A 12,020-nucleotide genomic window follows, 5' to 3' on the forward strand; every position below is an offset into this window, starting at 1 on the left:
TTTCGTTCCACCTTGACACTGAAAATCTAGATATGTAGGTCTGAAAGTTGGTACAGAAAATAAATCCTTTAAGATTCATTTTGAGTTATTGAGTTGTAAATAATTCAAACACGGCGGTGTGAAGTTCTGGATAAAAGTCGCCATTATTACTTTTTGGTCAATTTAGCAAATCTCAGTGCTTAATATGATACATAATTTTTAGGGTAGTGTTAAATACAGCATAGGTAACAACTAATTCAGAGGAATTTACCATAAATTGTCACTTGTTTGACCCTCTATCTCTGTGATGTTAAAATACCTTTGTTTAATAGGATGGGCTTATCATGGTTTGCTTTAGTTCAGTTTAGCATAACTTATTGTATGTCTATTTTAACCTACTTTGCATTAATTAGTTTAGTCTGCTAGCTGACATTGACCTTGATTTCAAAATGCTTAGTTAAGTGTAACACATTTTCGTGTCATTTAGCTTGTCACGTTTTAACACAGCCAAAGCTATTTTACACAAATTTAGTCTCGCATATCTTAAATTCGTTCAACAAGGCTCAGACTAACATATTCTAGTATAATTAAGTTGATTATTTTAGCTTAAGTTAAACATGGCTATCTTAGTTCAACTTTTCAAATTAGCTTACCGTAGTCTATTTCAGTTTAATTTAACAAAGTTAGCTTAGTCAATTTTAGTTTAGTCAACACAACGTGGCTTTGGTTAGTGTATTGTAGGGCATTTTAGTATCAAATCACATGTATGTATATAGCACATTTAAGCACGACTTAAATAAGCTTTTAACTTTTGCCAAAGTGCTGCACACAGAAAAACAAATAACAGTAGTTTCCAACACAGAAGAAAATACAATCACAGTAGAAATATAAAAACAAACGAATCTGTCGCACTGTGTTAAAAGCCAGCGAGTACAAATATGTTTTAGAAAGTGGCTTTAAAAACACCAAGAGTTGAAGAAAAACAGTAATAGATATTTTATTTTTTTGTTTTTCCTTTCTTTTCTATGCAAAAGGGATTGCTTGGAGAGAAAAAAAATTGCGCAATCTCCCATACTCTGGCGTAACTCTGTTAAGTACACAAGGAAGAAAAAGTCGATGACAACTCAAGCCCCATGTGATCCTGCGCTTCACATACAGGAACTGCTCCGCCGCTGAGAAGTAGGAAGTTATTTCTCCTTTGCTGGTTTTGTTGTGTTGACGCAGAAAGGAGAAAATAAAGCACTTCCAATGCTGCTTTTAAAGGCAGAATTAATACAGCAGACATTTTATAAATTCACTCTGGATACCCGCTGGAAGTAGAAGCAGCAGCCAAGTTGTGAAGGTAAGAGCGATGGTGAATAAGAGTCCATCTTGTTAAATAAAAGTCATGTTGTGTGCAGCTGGTGGGAGATGATGTCATTTAATCAGCATATGAGCCTGATTGGGACAGTGTCTGATGTCCAGACATTATTAATGGGTCGTTTTATTCTTCGAATAAAACATGTTTTTATAACATTATGGAATATGAAAGGACTAATACTGTTGTTGATAGGCTAGCTAACATTCCTGAAGTTCCTATCATTTTTGTGTTTAAACTATACTCGTCGACAGAATAACTGCAGATAAAAGACATGATTTATTATATTATGTCTGGTACAGTATAAGTAAAAAGCTTTGTTTCAATCAACTTGTCTGTTTATCTTTTACTTGTCAGTAAAATTTAATAACTTACATAAACCATACGTTTATGAAGATATAACACAGAAAGAAGAAAAACTGTAACTGTCATTAGAAGGGGGAATGGAGCCTGTCAGTTCATCCTAGATTAACACAGACTTATTTAATCTATGCATTGGTTATTTTTTAAATGCGCTGTTGCTCAGGGTGATATTAAAACGGGGCTGTGCACAAGCGTAAGACAAAAAATATAACTTATCTTAAAGTTGTACATGCCACAGATTTTTGTTTATTGCTTTAATGCATGTGCAGTCACTCCATGCTTGCTGTTTCACTCTAAGCGTTATTTGGAGATCAATTAACTCTACATGCACTGTAATTCCCATAGTGAACCTTTGCATACACAGGGTGGGAGAAGGTTTGAATTCAATGCAGGTGGACCCCATGCTGGGATTTGACCTAATTGCTAAAAAAAAACACCAACAACACTGCTATCAACTGCAACCTATATTCAGTCGACCTGAGACAAGATGGAACTAGCGTTAGTTGCAAAAACAGTTTCAGGTCTTTTGGAGTATGCCTTTACCAGCTTTGTGCATAGAGGCCAAAAGTTTTGACCTTGTTTTTTTGCAAAATAGGTCAAGCTTGGTCAGATTGAATGGAAACCCTCAATGAACATCTTTTTTCAAGACCTGCACAGTTTCTCAATAGGATTTGGGTATGGCCTTCGACTGGGTCATTTGACTTAAACGATTCCGTTGTATCTCTAACTGTATGTTTAGCTCATTGCCCTGTTGGAAGGTGAACCTTTGTCCCAGTCTCAAGTCTTTTACAACATTCAACAGGTTTTCTTCCAAGCTTGGTCTTTAGTTAGCTCCATCCACCTTCAGGTCTTCCCTCTCTGTGCTAAGGAGTAGCTTCCTCGCAGCATCTTGGTGTCACCGCCATGTTTCACAGTGGCCAATGACATGACCGGGGTGATGTACACTGTTTTCGTCTATATGCCATGTTTTGCATATAGACTATAAAGTCTGATTTTGTGTCTCTGCTGATCAGAGACATTAGAGTAAAAGGGGCTGAAAGCGAATGCATTTAAATCGGAGGAGAAAAAAAATTATCAGAAAATTTAAGATGTACACTTGGCTGTGTCGACAAGATTCCTGGGCCCCTTTTGCATCCATTTGCGTCATAAGGTCTGACATGTGCTGAAGGAATGATCTTTTATTGACGTTTAAAAGTTTTGTGGGGAAATCAGGTTGAATAGGTAACCAGAGTAGGACCTGATGCAGCGTTTTTTTGTTGTTGTTGTTTTTTCGGTTAAGTTTCATGTTTGTCTTGTGGACTTTGTCTGCCAGTAAAGGGTCATGGCGCCACCGGGGCACAGCAGCAGGATAGGAGTGGATCCTGAGATAAAAAAAACAATGGAGAATGTGAAAAACCTCAAGCAGGTTCCTCAGTACGGCAGTATTAATGGAAGCTCCTCCAGCGACAGCTGCCCAACGTGCAAAGGCACCGGACGAATTCCCAGAGGTTGGTCTTGCTCTTCTGGCAAACAGTCTTTGTTCTGTTGTTTTATCTGTTATCTGTTTCTTGCTGTAGCTCGCTGGAATGAAATGCTGATCTACACATGGCTTTAATTTCCCATTCCGCAACAAAGGAAACCATAACTGTTTTGGTGCTTTCATTTCTCCATTATGACCAGTAAAAACAAAACTTTTTTTCCCCTTATTATTGTTGTACCGACAGGCCAGCAAGATCAGCTCCTGGCTGTAATACCATGCAATGATGTGCGGCTGCAACCCAGACGCACGTATGGAATACACCATTTAAATGTTTCGGCATTAGGTTCACGTTTATTCTGGGATGTTAACTAAGCCTGTTTTTGGATTTCAGGAAGCTGTATGTGTGCATCTCTATGGGTTTGAGTATTTTGCTTTGCTGCCTGATCCTCTTTTTCTTCTTCCCGCGGAGCGTCACGCTCACTCCTGTGTCCGTGCTGTCAGTGATGGTCTACTTCACCCCGGACTCTGTCGAAATGGAGGTCACAGTAAGTAACGGCGACAACAACAGAACTCCAGCCACCCACACTAACAGGAGAAAGGCAGATTTTTTTTCAGTAATGCAATTTAAAAAGTGAAACTCGCATATAAGAAACTAGATTTATTACACACAGAGGGTTATGATTCAAGTATTTATTTCTGGTAGGAAGTTGATTTTCTGCGTGCCCCTTCATCAAACAACAAATACACTGTATTACAGGAAAACAAAAACACAAATTGTATCAGCCAGCATCAAGGGCAATATTATTAGCAACATTGCTCATGGTTTTATGTTGTTAACCACAGCAATAGCAGCAGGTGTAAAAGAGACTCTCTTGGTCTTCTCTGCATGCACTTTTAGCTTTGTGACCTGAGAGAAGCAGCTGAAAATCTCCAAGAAGAGCATGGTGTGAACATGACATAACAGAGGTTGCCTTCCTCAGCACCTGCCTGTTGTTGAGAATAAGTTCGGTTTGAGAGCAGAGGGAAGTGTGAAGTGCTTAAAAATTAGTTTCTGAACAGCTGCTCTAACTTTAGATTTGATAAAACGTGGTTGACCAGAAGCTCCAGGTTCCCCACAGTTAGCTTTAGGCTTTCTTTAGACAATGGTTTCCAAAGCATACACTGCGCTTTATTTTATTTTCTACAAATAAGTCTGAATGGTGTTTTCCTACACCAAAGCTTATTGTAACTAAATTTCCAATTTAATATTTAAACATACGCCACACAGACTTCTCAAGCTGTCATAGTTTTAAGGTTTATGTCAGATATACGGCGTGAAAGGCATTCACATGACATACAGCAGATGTTATATGGTGGGTAAAGTCCCGACACTTTTATAGCTGTACAAAACTTGTCCTGGTTTCCCCCACTGACTGCATGTTTTCTGCTCTAGAATCTCTTCAACATGACCAACGAGAACTTTGTCCCGGTTCAGATTGCTGAGTTCTCCATGCAGGGTGTGGTTAATGAAATTGTGGTGGGTCATACCAAAATAACCAACATGACGGCAATACAGTCTCGATCGAGAAAATCGGTGAGTGTCACCCAGGCTAAAAGTGCTAGTGATGTACAGTGGCATACAAAAGCATTTATTACCTTTTGCTCATGTTAATACTACGAACTTGAGTGTATTTTATTGAAACCACTCTAAACATAACCTTGCAAAAGCACATGTGGGGTCAGTCCTCTTAAGACTGTGGGAGAGTTAAAGAAAAAATAAATAAATATATATATATATAAGTTGGTTGCACTGAAATTGGGGAAAATCCCAATAAGCTTCGCTGATGATTGTGTCAATTCAAAGGACGACAAATACTTTTTACAAGGTCCTCTATTTGTCTCACAAGTTTCTTGCCTTCTTGTTGGTTTTTGCAGTACATTGTTCAAATCAACCTGCCGCTTGACGACAAGGGCTTCAAGTAAGAACAAAACTTGATTTTCACCACATTGCAGAAACATTTGAAGAAAAGTCTCAATCTACACCCACTTTTTGTTGTCTGAATGTGTGGATTCAGCAGATGTCACCGCTTTATGTTTGTCTCTTTCAGCAATTACTGCAAGTCAACTACTATCAAGATCCACACGTTGTTCCTGAAGTTGCAGTAAGTCTCAATCTCACTGTCAAAATCAACCCAAAGAGGCAGGCTAGTCAGCTTATCTCAAAAACGCAACACTTCTCTGCAGCTGTGTGACAAACCAAAGCCACAAAAAGGGCCCATGTAGATGAAGTTCTTATCTCCGAATCCTTAAATCTGAAATGTTGTCTTCAGAAAGCACGCAAGGACAGTGTAACTCAGTGTTGCTTTTGTATTTTTTAGAAATCAGGGAAGGACAAAAAATGTCTGAGCCACTAAATCATGTTTGGCATTTTTAAATTTCTCTTCTGTTTTGCCCTGGGGGGAAAAAAGGCCACTTCTGCTTTTCTATTTAGCAGAAGCATTTTACCACAAGTCACCTTTCGTGCGAGTTTCAGAAGCAAATACATACATCAAATTTGAACCTACTTTGCATTAGATGAGCAGTGAAGATTGAGAAAATATTTTTTTATCTTAATAAATATAACAATCATATGAAAACTGCATTTTGTATATACCTGGCCTATGTTTTCACGTTCTCAAACATTTTCATAGGACAAAAGTGAAAACTGAAGAAATTGTTAAGAAGGTGTACTTTACTTTTTGACTTGAATTACTGAAATGAGTAGGGGTGTAACTGTACACATTCATACCAGAAATATCAAAGCAAATTATCTGAACACCTTCAATGCTTTCTATCCAAACTTACCTGGCCCTGTGCTACAAATTAATCAACCAGGAATGAACTATGATGAGCTATATTCTTTTGATTTCTCCTTTTACTATCTACACTAAAACCCAATTGTTGTCTGTTTGGTAGATTTAAGAAATAACTTTTGCAGTACCTGTCAGACAACATGAAGTGGACCACAATTTCTCACAAAAAAAAGACATCATCCCCTGATGTAAAGAAATTCAAGAACAAATGAGAGACAAAGTCATTTATGTCTTTGCAGTTAGGAATGGTCGCAAAGCTGGCATCTACTGTATGAGGGATGTCCAAATAAAAAACCCACTGCTGATCCAACAGATCTTGTCTCACATGTGCCAGGAAATATCTTGATGGTCCACAAGACTTTTAGGGAAATTGTCTGTGAAGCGACTGGAAAATAGTGAAAGTGTTTTGTAGATGTACGGCCCATTACATCTCATGCAGCATTTTAATAAAAGAACATCATACCTACAATTAAACATGGTGGCGTTGGTGTGATGGTCTCATACTACTTATTTCCTTGTAGATCTATATGATTTGCTGTAATTGATGGAGCAATGAAATCTGCTCTCTGGCACAAAATCCTGAAGAAGAATCTGCAGTTTCCTGTTTGCGACCTTAAGCTCAATCTCACTTGGGTTATACATTGGGACTCTGATCTTTAGAACACCACCAGCAAGTTCGCCACTAAATTAATCAAGCAAATAGGTTGGATGCTTTGCAGTGACCTAGTCCAAGTCTGGACTTCAGTCCAATTAATACATGTGGGAAAATCTTAAAGATTATGTTAATGATTTAAGAAGGCTCCAGTGTGGCTCTGTTAAAACAAACAAAAAAAAAACAACAGGAATTTAGTCAGGTTATCTTTGTCTGATGTAAGCATTTCTATGATGATTTAAAACTTTTAATTATGACCAAAAAAGGCAAAAGCAGAAAAAAGATAGCTAAGGTGGCATAATTTTTCAAGACTGTGTATGCTCCACTGTGATGAAACAGTTTGATATGATTAAAATGATTCATTGATTGTTGATGTTCATGTTTTTGTTGTTTTCTTTCTTCTTTTTCACCCAGAATAACCATGAACATTGCCTATCTGTCTCACACGGAGCAGCTTTCACAGGATGTTTTCGAGTACATTGACTGCGGGAATAATTCAACCATCCCACATCCTGTGAGATCGTGAAATCCTCTTTATGAACACAGAACCTGTACTTTTATCCTTGTAATGTGTGATTTATTACTGTTAAAATGATATCATTATATTATTTTAGCTGTCCAAAAGCGTTTAATCAGTCACTATCGTCTTAGAAATTAAGCACATTAATGCTTTAAATATAATAACTGTATATTTTATCACAGATTACATAAGCTCTTGTTTCCTGTTTTTTTTTTTAATTATTGGTTTTGTATTACAGAGTTGACCTCTGTTAATCCTGATTTCATTTGCACTTTATTAAACTGTGACGTTTATCCAAGGCTCCTTGAGATTGTTCCTTCCTTCTTTCTTTACTTCCATTCTTTCTTTCTTTACTGTGATGCAATGCAAGACCATTGGGGTTTAATTTTTTTTTATGAAGATAAAAAATACTAGGGATTGCAGCCAAAGCTTGGACAGTTCTGTTACTTATCTTTGTTTTTAAGTGCACTTGCCACAAGGTGGAGCCAAAGCTACAGATAGCTCATGAGTACAATATTCTTTACTAAATAGCGCTGTTAAAAGTGTACATGGTAATCAGTTTGGCAAAATATACCTGTATTTTTTGTTAAATGCAGAGATCAAAATGTTTTTGTTTTTAATCCGCTGATGAATATTAGACATCCAGAATTGTTCACTGTTTAAGCCAAGTGTGACAATGGTATGTTTATAATCATCTCAATAACTGAGAATAACTCTTAGATCTGATAGTGCCAATATAATATGTGGAGTCTCAGAGAGTTACATTAATACCACTTTATTGGTTATGTAAATATATATATTTTTTCCTCTACAGAATCTTTGTTCCCTATATTTTTTTCCTTTGATAATTAATTTCTTTTGTAAACAAAAACTCATGTTTAACCTCTAAAATTATTTTCTAATGCACGGAAATTAATTTGATTTTCATTTTTATTACAAAAAAGTGCTGTAAATGCCATTCTTCTGTGTACATTAGAAAGATCTACAGAGGTTTTAATATAAAGGCTTTCTTGTTCTGATGGAGGGAAATCTGAAACAGAGCAATCATATTTATTTTGTTTCAAGTGCACACTAGGATAATTTGGAAAAATGAGAGTGACTTACAAAAGTATTTATAACCCTTGAACTTTATTACAACACAAGCTTGTTTGTATGTTATTGGAATCGTTGGTGACAGACTAACACAAAAACGAGAATAACTGAAATTTAAGTAAACTGGCTCATGGTTTCTGAACGTTTTAAAAATATATGCTTTTGTGTCTCTTTTACTCTTGTACTTTTACTTGTACTTCTAATGAAGCAGTCAGAAGTCTCCTATAGAGTGTGAAATTTAATCTATGTATAAACCTGACTATTCTATGATATTCTCAGCGATGAGACACAAACTGAACCTTTAGTTTCTCTTTTTGGTAAATGCACAGCTCATTGTTTCGTAAAAGTAGCATATCAATCTACACTCATCACCACTGCAATACAATGTGATGGAAGCATCACAGCACATTTTTCTTTTTTCTGTATTTTAATTTTTTGTTATTTTTATCTTCATCTTATAAGCACCAAACCAACTAATGGAAATATAAACCAGGCCATGTGGGCGCCTCTGCTTGCCCTGCAGTTCATAGTTTCCGCCTGCAGGGGGCGCGGAGCAGCCCTCCAGGTGTCCGTGACGTCACCCGGGCTGAAGGTAGTGATCGCTTGAGAGTCTCCAGGATTCCTCAGTCAGAGAGGAGCAGCAGAGGGAAAGACAACCGGACAGCTGCAGCACACACGGGGAAAAAAAGAAACATTTTTTTTTTGTTTTTCAGCGATGGCTATGTTTATCGCCTGTGGATGAACATTCCTCCCAGCATTTTATCAGGTATGGACGTTCATAATTATTTTTGGTTTCAGCGCGAGCTCGTATTTTAAAGCTGGAAGTCGTGTTTGCGGTTTTAGCGTATTGGAAATACATGATAAACCGCTGAAGTTGTTTACCTATCTGGATGAGGATGTTTTATCAGAAGAGACGAAGAAGACTGCTCTCTAACCTTTACAATTAAATTGAGTCAGGGGTCAAAATCATCAGATCAGAAACATGACAGTGCATTTTCTCTGCTTCTCGGCGTCTTCTCTATCACCCTCTTAAAACTAACCCCAGAATTATCAATGTAGGGTCTGGAAGCACAGCACTGCCTTGTTGTCCACTTGTAATGGCTGTAGGCTGTCCAGAGGCAGCTGTGTGATGTGTATCAGGATGTCAACAACAACCGGATTAGAGCTGCTGCCGCCGCTGCTGCTGCGGCTTCAGTGAGCAAAGGGAGGCTGTGGATACATATTGCTTCCCCTGGATTGAAATCAATCAGCCTGGAGGAAAAGCCTTTCTGCTTTAACCGCCTTAAGAGGATTAGACAGGGCAAATAAGACTCTAAACCAACCACAGACGGCCAATTAACTGTTGTTTGGCTCTGTAATGCGGGACGGAATACTCATATGGGTATTATTTCATATAGCTTAGTCTCAATGGCACTGCTCCAGTTTGAGCAGAGCACTGCCTTGAAAGTATTCATACTACGTCCAACTTTTGCTCATGTCACGTTGGAACAGTGACCTTAGTGAGATTTGATGTGATACAGAAACAGAGAATACTGCGTGTGAAAATGAATTAAAATTTCAGACATTGAAGGAAAACTATTGAGTGCTTTCATATCCATATAAAATTAAATGTATGCTATATTTTGCTGCAATCTTAGCTTTGTCCTCTCAGCTTTGTGCTTTTGCAAAGTGGAATATTTGCTCTTTCCTCTTTGCAAAATAATAAATAAAAAAGCCCACTTAGACTGAACAAAGGGAATCTATGAACATACATTTTGTAAGTCCATATGTGAGAATGTGGCATTTTCACTTATGGACATTGTTTATTAATTACGTAGTTACTGGGACTCAGTGGTTACTCTGGGTTTCATTTAGCGGTCCAAGTGAAAATGTACCAAATCCACACTGCACTTTTCAGATTTTGTTTGTAAATAAAAGTTTGTATCTTTTTTTCCTTTATTTCTCACTTATTAATTAGTTTTCTTTAATCTATTAAATACAATCTATGACATGAATAGACATGGAAGCTTTTAAAAGTCACAGTAAACCTTGAGACCTTTGTTTTCTAGTCGAATGACACAGACTGATGTGATAAAGCTACATCAGATCTTGAATTCCTAACTTTTTCGCTTTTGTCGCCTGTGTTTGACATTGAAATACTCCTCGCATTTCAAACAAGCTGAACTTATCTTCTCATTAAATGTTAACCAAGCTTTCTCTCTCTCTCTCTTTGCTTTGATAAGGTCTCTGGTCATCAAGCAGTCCCGTCTGCCTGTGAGGACCTGCAAGTGAGAAGGGATTAAATCAGGAATCTGCCACCTCTCCTCAGTGGGTGTGAATTCTTGGTCCGAATCATGGGGAACCAGCTGACTGATATTGCCCCCAACACGTCGTTCCTGCCAAGCTTCCAGTGTCTTCATGTGGTGGTGATTGGTCTGGATTCAGCTGGGAAGACCTCCCTGCTCTACAGGCTCAAACTGAAGGAGTTTGTGAAAACCATCCCCACCAAGGGCTTCAACACAGAGAAAATCAAGGTGGCAGTGGGGGCGTCCCGGGCCACAAACTTCCAGGTGTGGGACGTGGGTGGCCAGGAGAAACTCCGGCCCCTCTGGAAGTCCTACACCCGTCGAACGGATGGGATAGTGTTTGTTGTGGACTCCACCGAGCTGGAGCGTCTGGAGGAGGCTAAGGTGGAACTCCATAAGATCACCCGCACCTCCGAGAACCAGGGGGTGCCGGTGCTGATCCTGGCCAACAAACAGGACCTGGACTCGGCCTTGTCCGTCGGCGAGGTGGAGAAGCTGCTGGCCGTGCACGAACTCGGCATCTACACGCTGTACCAAGTGCAGGGCTGCAGCGCTGTGGACGGCCAGGGGCTGCAGATGGGCCTGGAGAAACTCTACGAGATGATCCTGAAGCGGAAGAAGACGGTGAAACACAGTCGAAACAGGAAGAGATGAACTCTCTCCTCAGGGATTGCAGACATAACTCCCGAGGAGACGCTCTCAGTGTTGGGACACTTCCAGGCTTAATGAGCCACTTATTTTTCCGAGGGAGAGCGATTTGCGCCAACAGAATAAGACCATTTACAAACTGCCTTTCAGGGGTCAGCAGAAATGGACTTGCTCATAACACCGAAGCAGTATTGACTTTCTTGGTGGTGGAGTTGCTGAAAGCCGAGCTTAATGATTTGACATTGACAGCAGTTAGTCATCACTAAGTGCTTGTTTAGGCCAGATTTAAAGACGATTTCCAACAAGTACTAACACATTCATATGGCAGGATTCTGGTGGAGAAAACCATCACCAGCTTTAACGGGAAGACTGTTTTTATCCTCTCTGAAATATTTATTCAGTGCGTCAGTGTGCGTGCTGGACAGAAGGCAGATGTTACCTAATAATGCGACATGAAGCAGTGTTTTGTGGTTTCAGAGTATTAATAATTCACCTAAAGAAAGCACATTCCTGTCATCAGCACATGCAGATGTTAAGTTTCAGTTGCTTTGATTCAAGAGTTTATTAAAATTGTACATTTTTGTAAATTTGGAGACTGAATAAATCTTAAGAGCTGTATGAAAAATGCATTGTCACCATTTCGTTTTTAGGCGACCATAAATGATTTATTTAAAAGCAAAAGCTCGCACAAGCAAGATTATTTTTCAAAAACTCTTCAAGTAAGTCAATTCTTCTGCTATAGAGGGTGCGTGTAAGGTTACTGTGGTTGCAGCAGAGCACAAAGAAACTAATGAAACGGATATTTCCCCCCGGGGTTAACTTGATCTGAAGGAG

At 38.7% G+C, this 12,020-nt stretch overlaps 2 protein-coding genes across 2 annotated transcripts; both read left to right on the forward strand.

Moving 5' to 3' along the window:
• The first annotated feature begins 1,111 nt into the window (after nucleotides 1-1,111).
• tmem106a (transmembrane protein 106A) lies at nucleotides 1,112-7,461 on the forward strand. The gene is made up of 8 exons (XM_014472278.2): nucleotides 1,112-1,321; nucleotides 3,012-3,186; nucleotides 3,403-3,466; nucleotides 3,550-3,703; nucleotides 4,591-4,731; nucleotides 5,073-5,116; nucleotides 5,246-5,299; nucleotides 7,056-7,461. The coding sequence occupies exons 2-8, from the start codon at nucleotides 3,021-3,023 to the stop codon at nucleotides 7,165-7,167; spliced, it is 735 nt and encodes a 244-aa protein (XP_014327764.1). The 5' UTR covers nucleotides 1,112-1,321; nucleotides 3,012-3,020; the 3' UTR covers nucleotides 7,168-7,461.
• A 1,403-nt stretch (nucleotides 7,462-8,864) lies between these two features.
• On the forward strand, nucleotides 8,865-11,811 carry arl4d (ADP ribosylation factor like GTPase 4D). Its single transcript, XM_005794729.3, has 2 exons — nucleotides 8,865-9,019; nucleotides 10,476-11,811. The coding sequence occupies exon 2, from the start codon at nucleotides 10,587-10,589 to the stop codon at nucleotides 11,190-11,192; it is 606 nt and encodes a 201-aa protein (XP_005794786.1). The 5' UTR covers nucleotides 8,865-9,019; nucleotides 10,476-10,586; the 3' UTR covers nucleotides 11,193-11,811.
• The last annotated feature ends 209 nt before the right edge of the window (nucleotides 11,812-12,020 follow it).

This window comes from Xiphophorus maculatus, chromosome 10 (assembly GCF_002775205.1).
Source record: "Xiphophorus maculatus strain JP 163 A chromosome 10, X_maculatus-5.0-male, whole genome shotgun sequence".
NCBI classification, from domain to species: domain Eukaryota; kingdom Metazoa; phylum Chordata; class Actinopteri; order Cyprinodontiformes; family Poeciliidae; genus Xiphophorus; species Xiphophorus maculatus.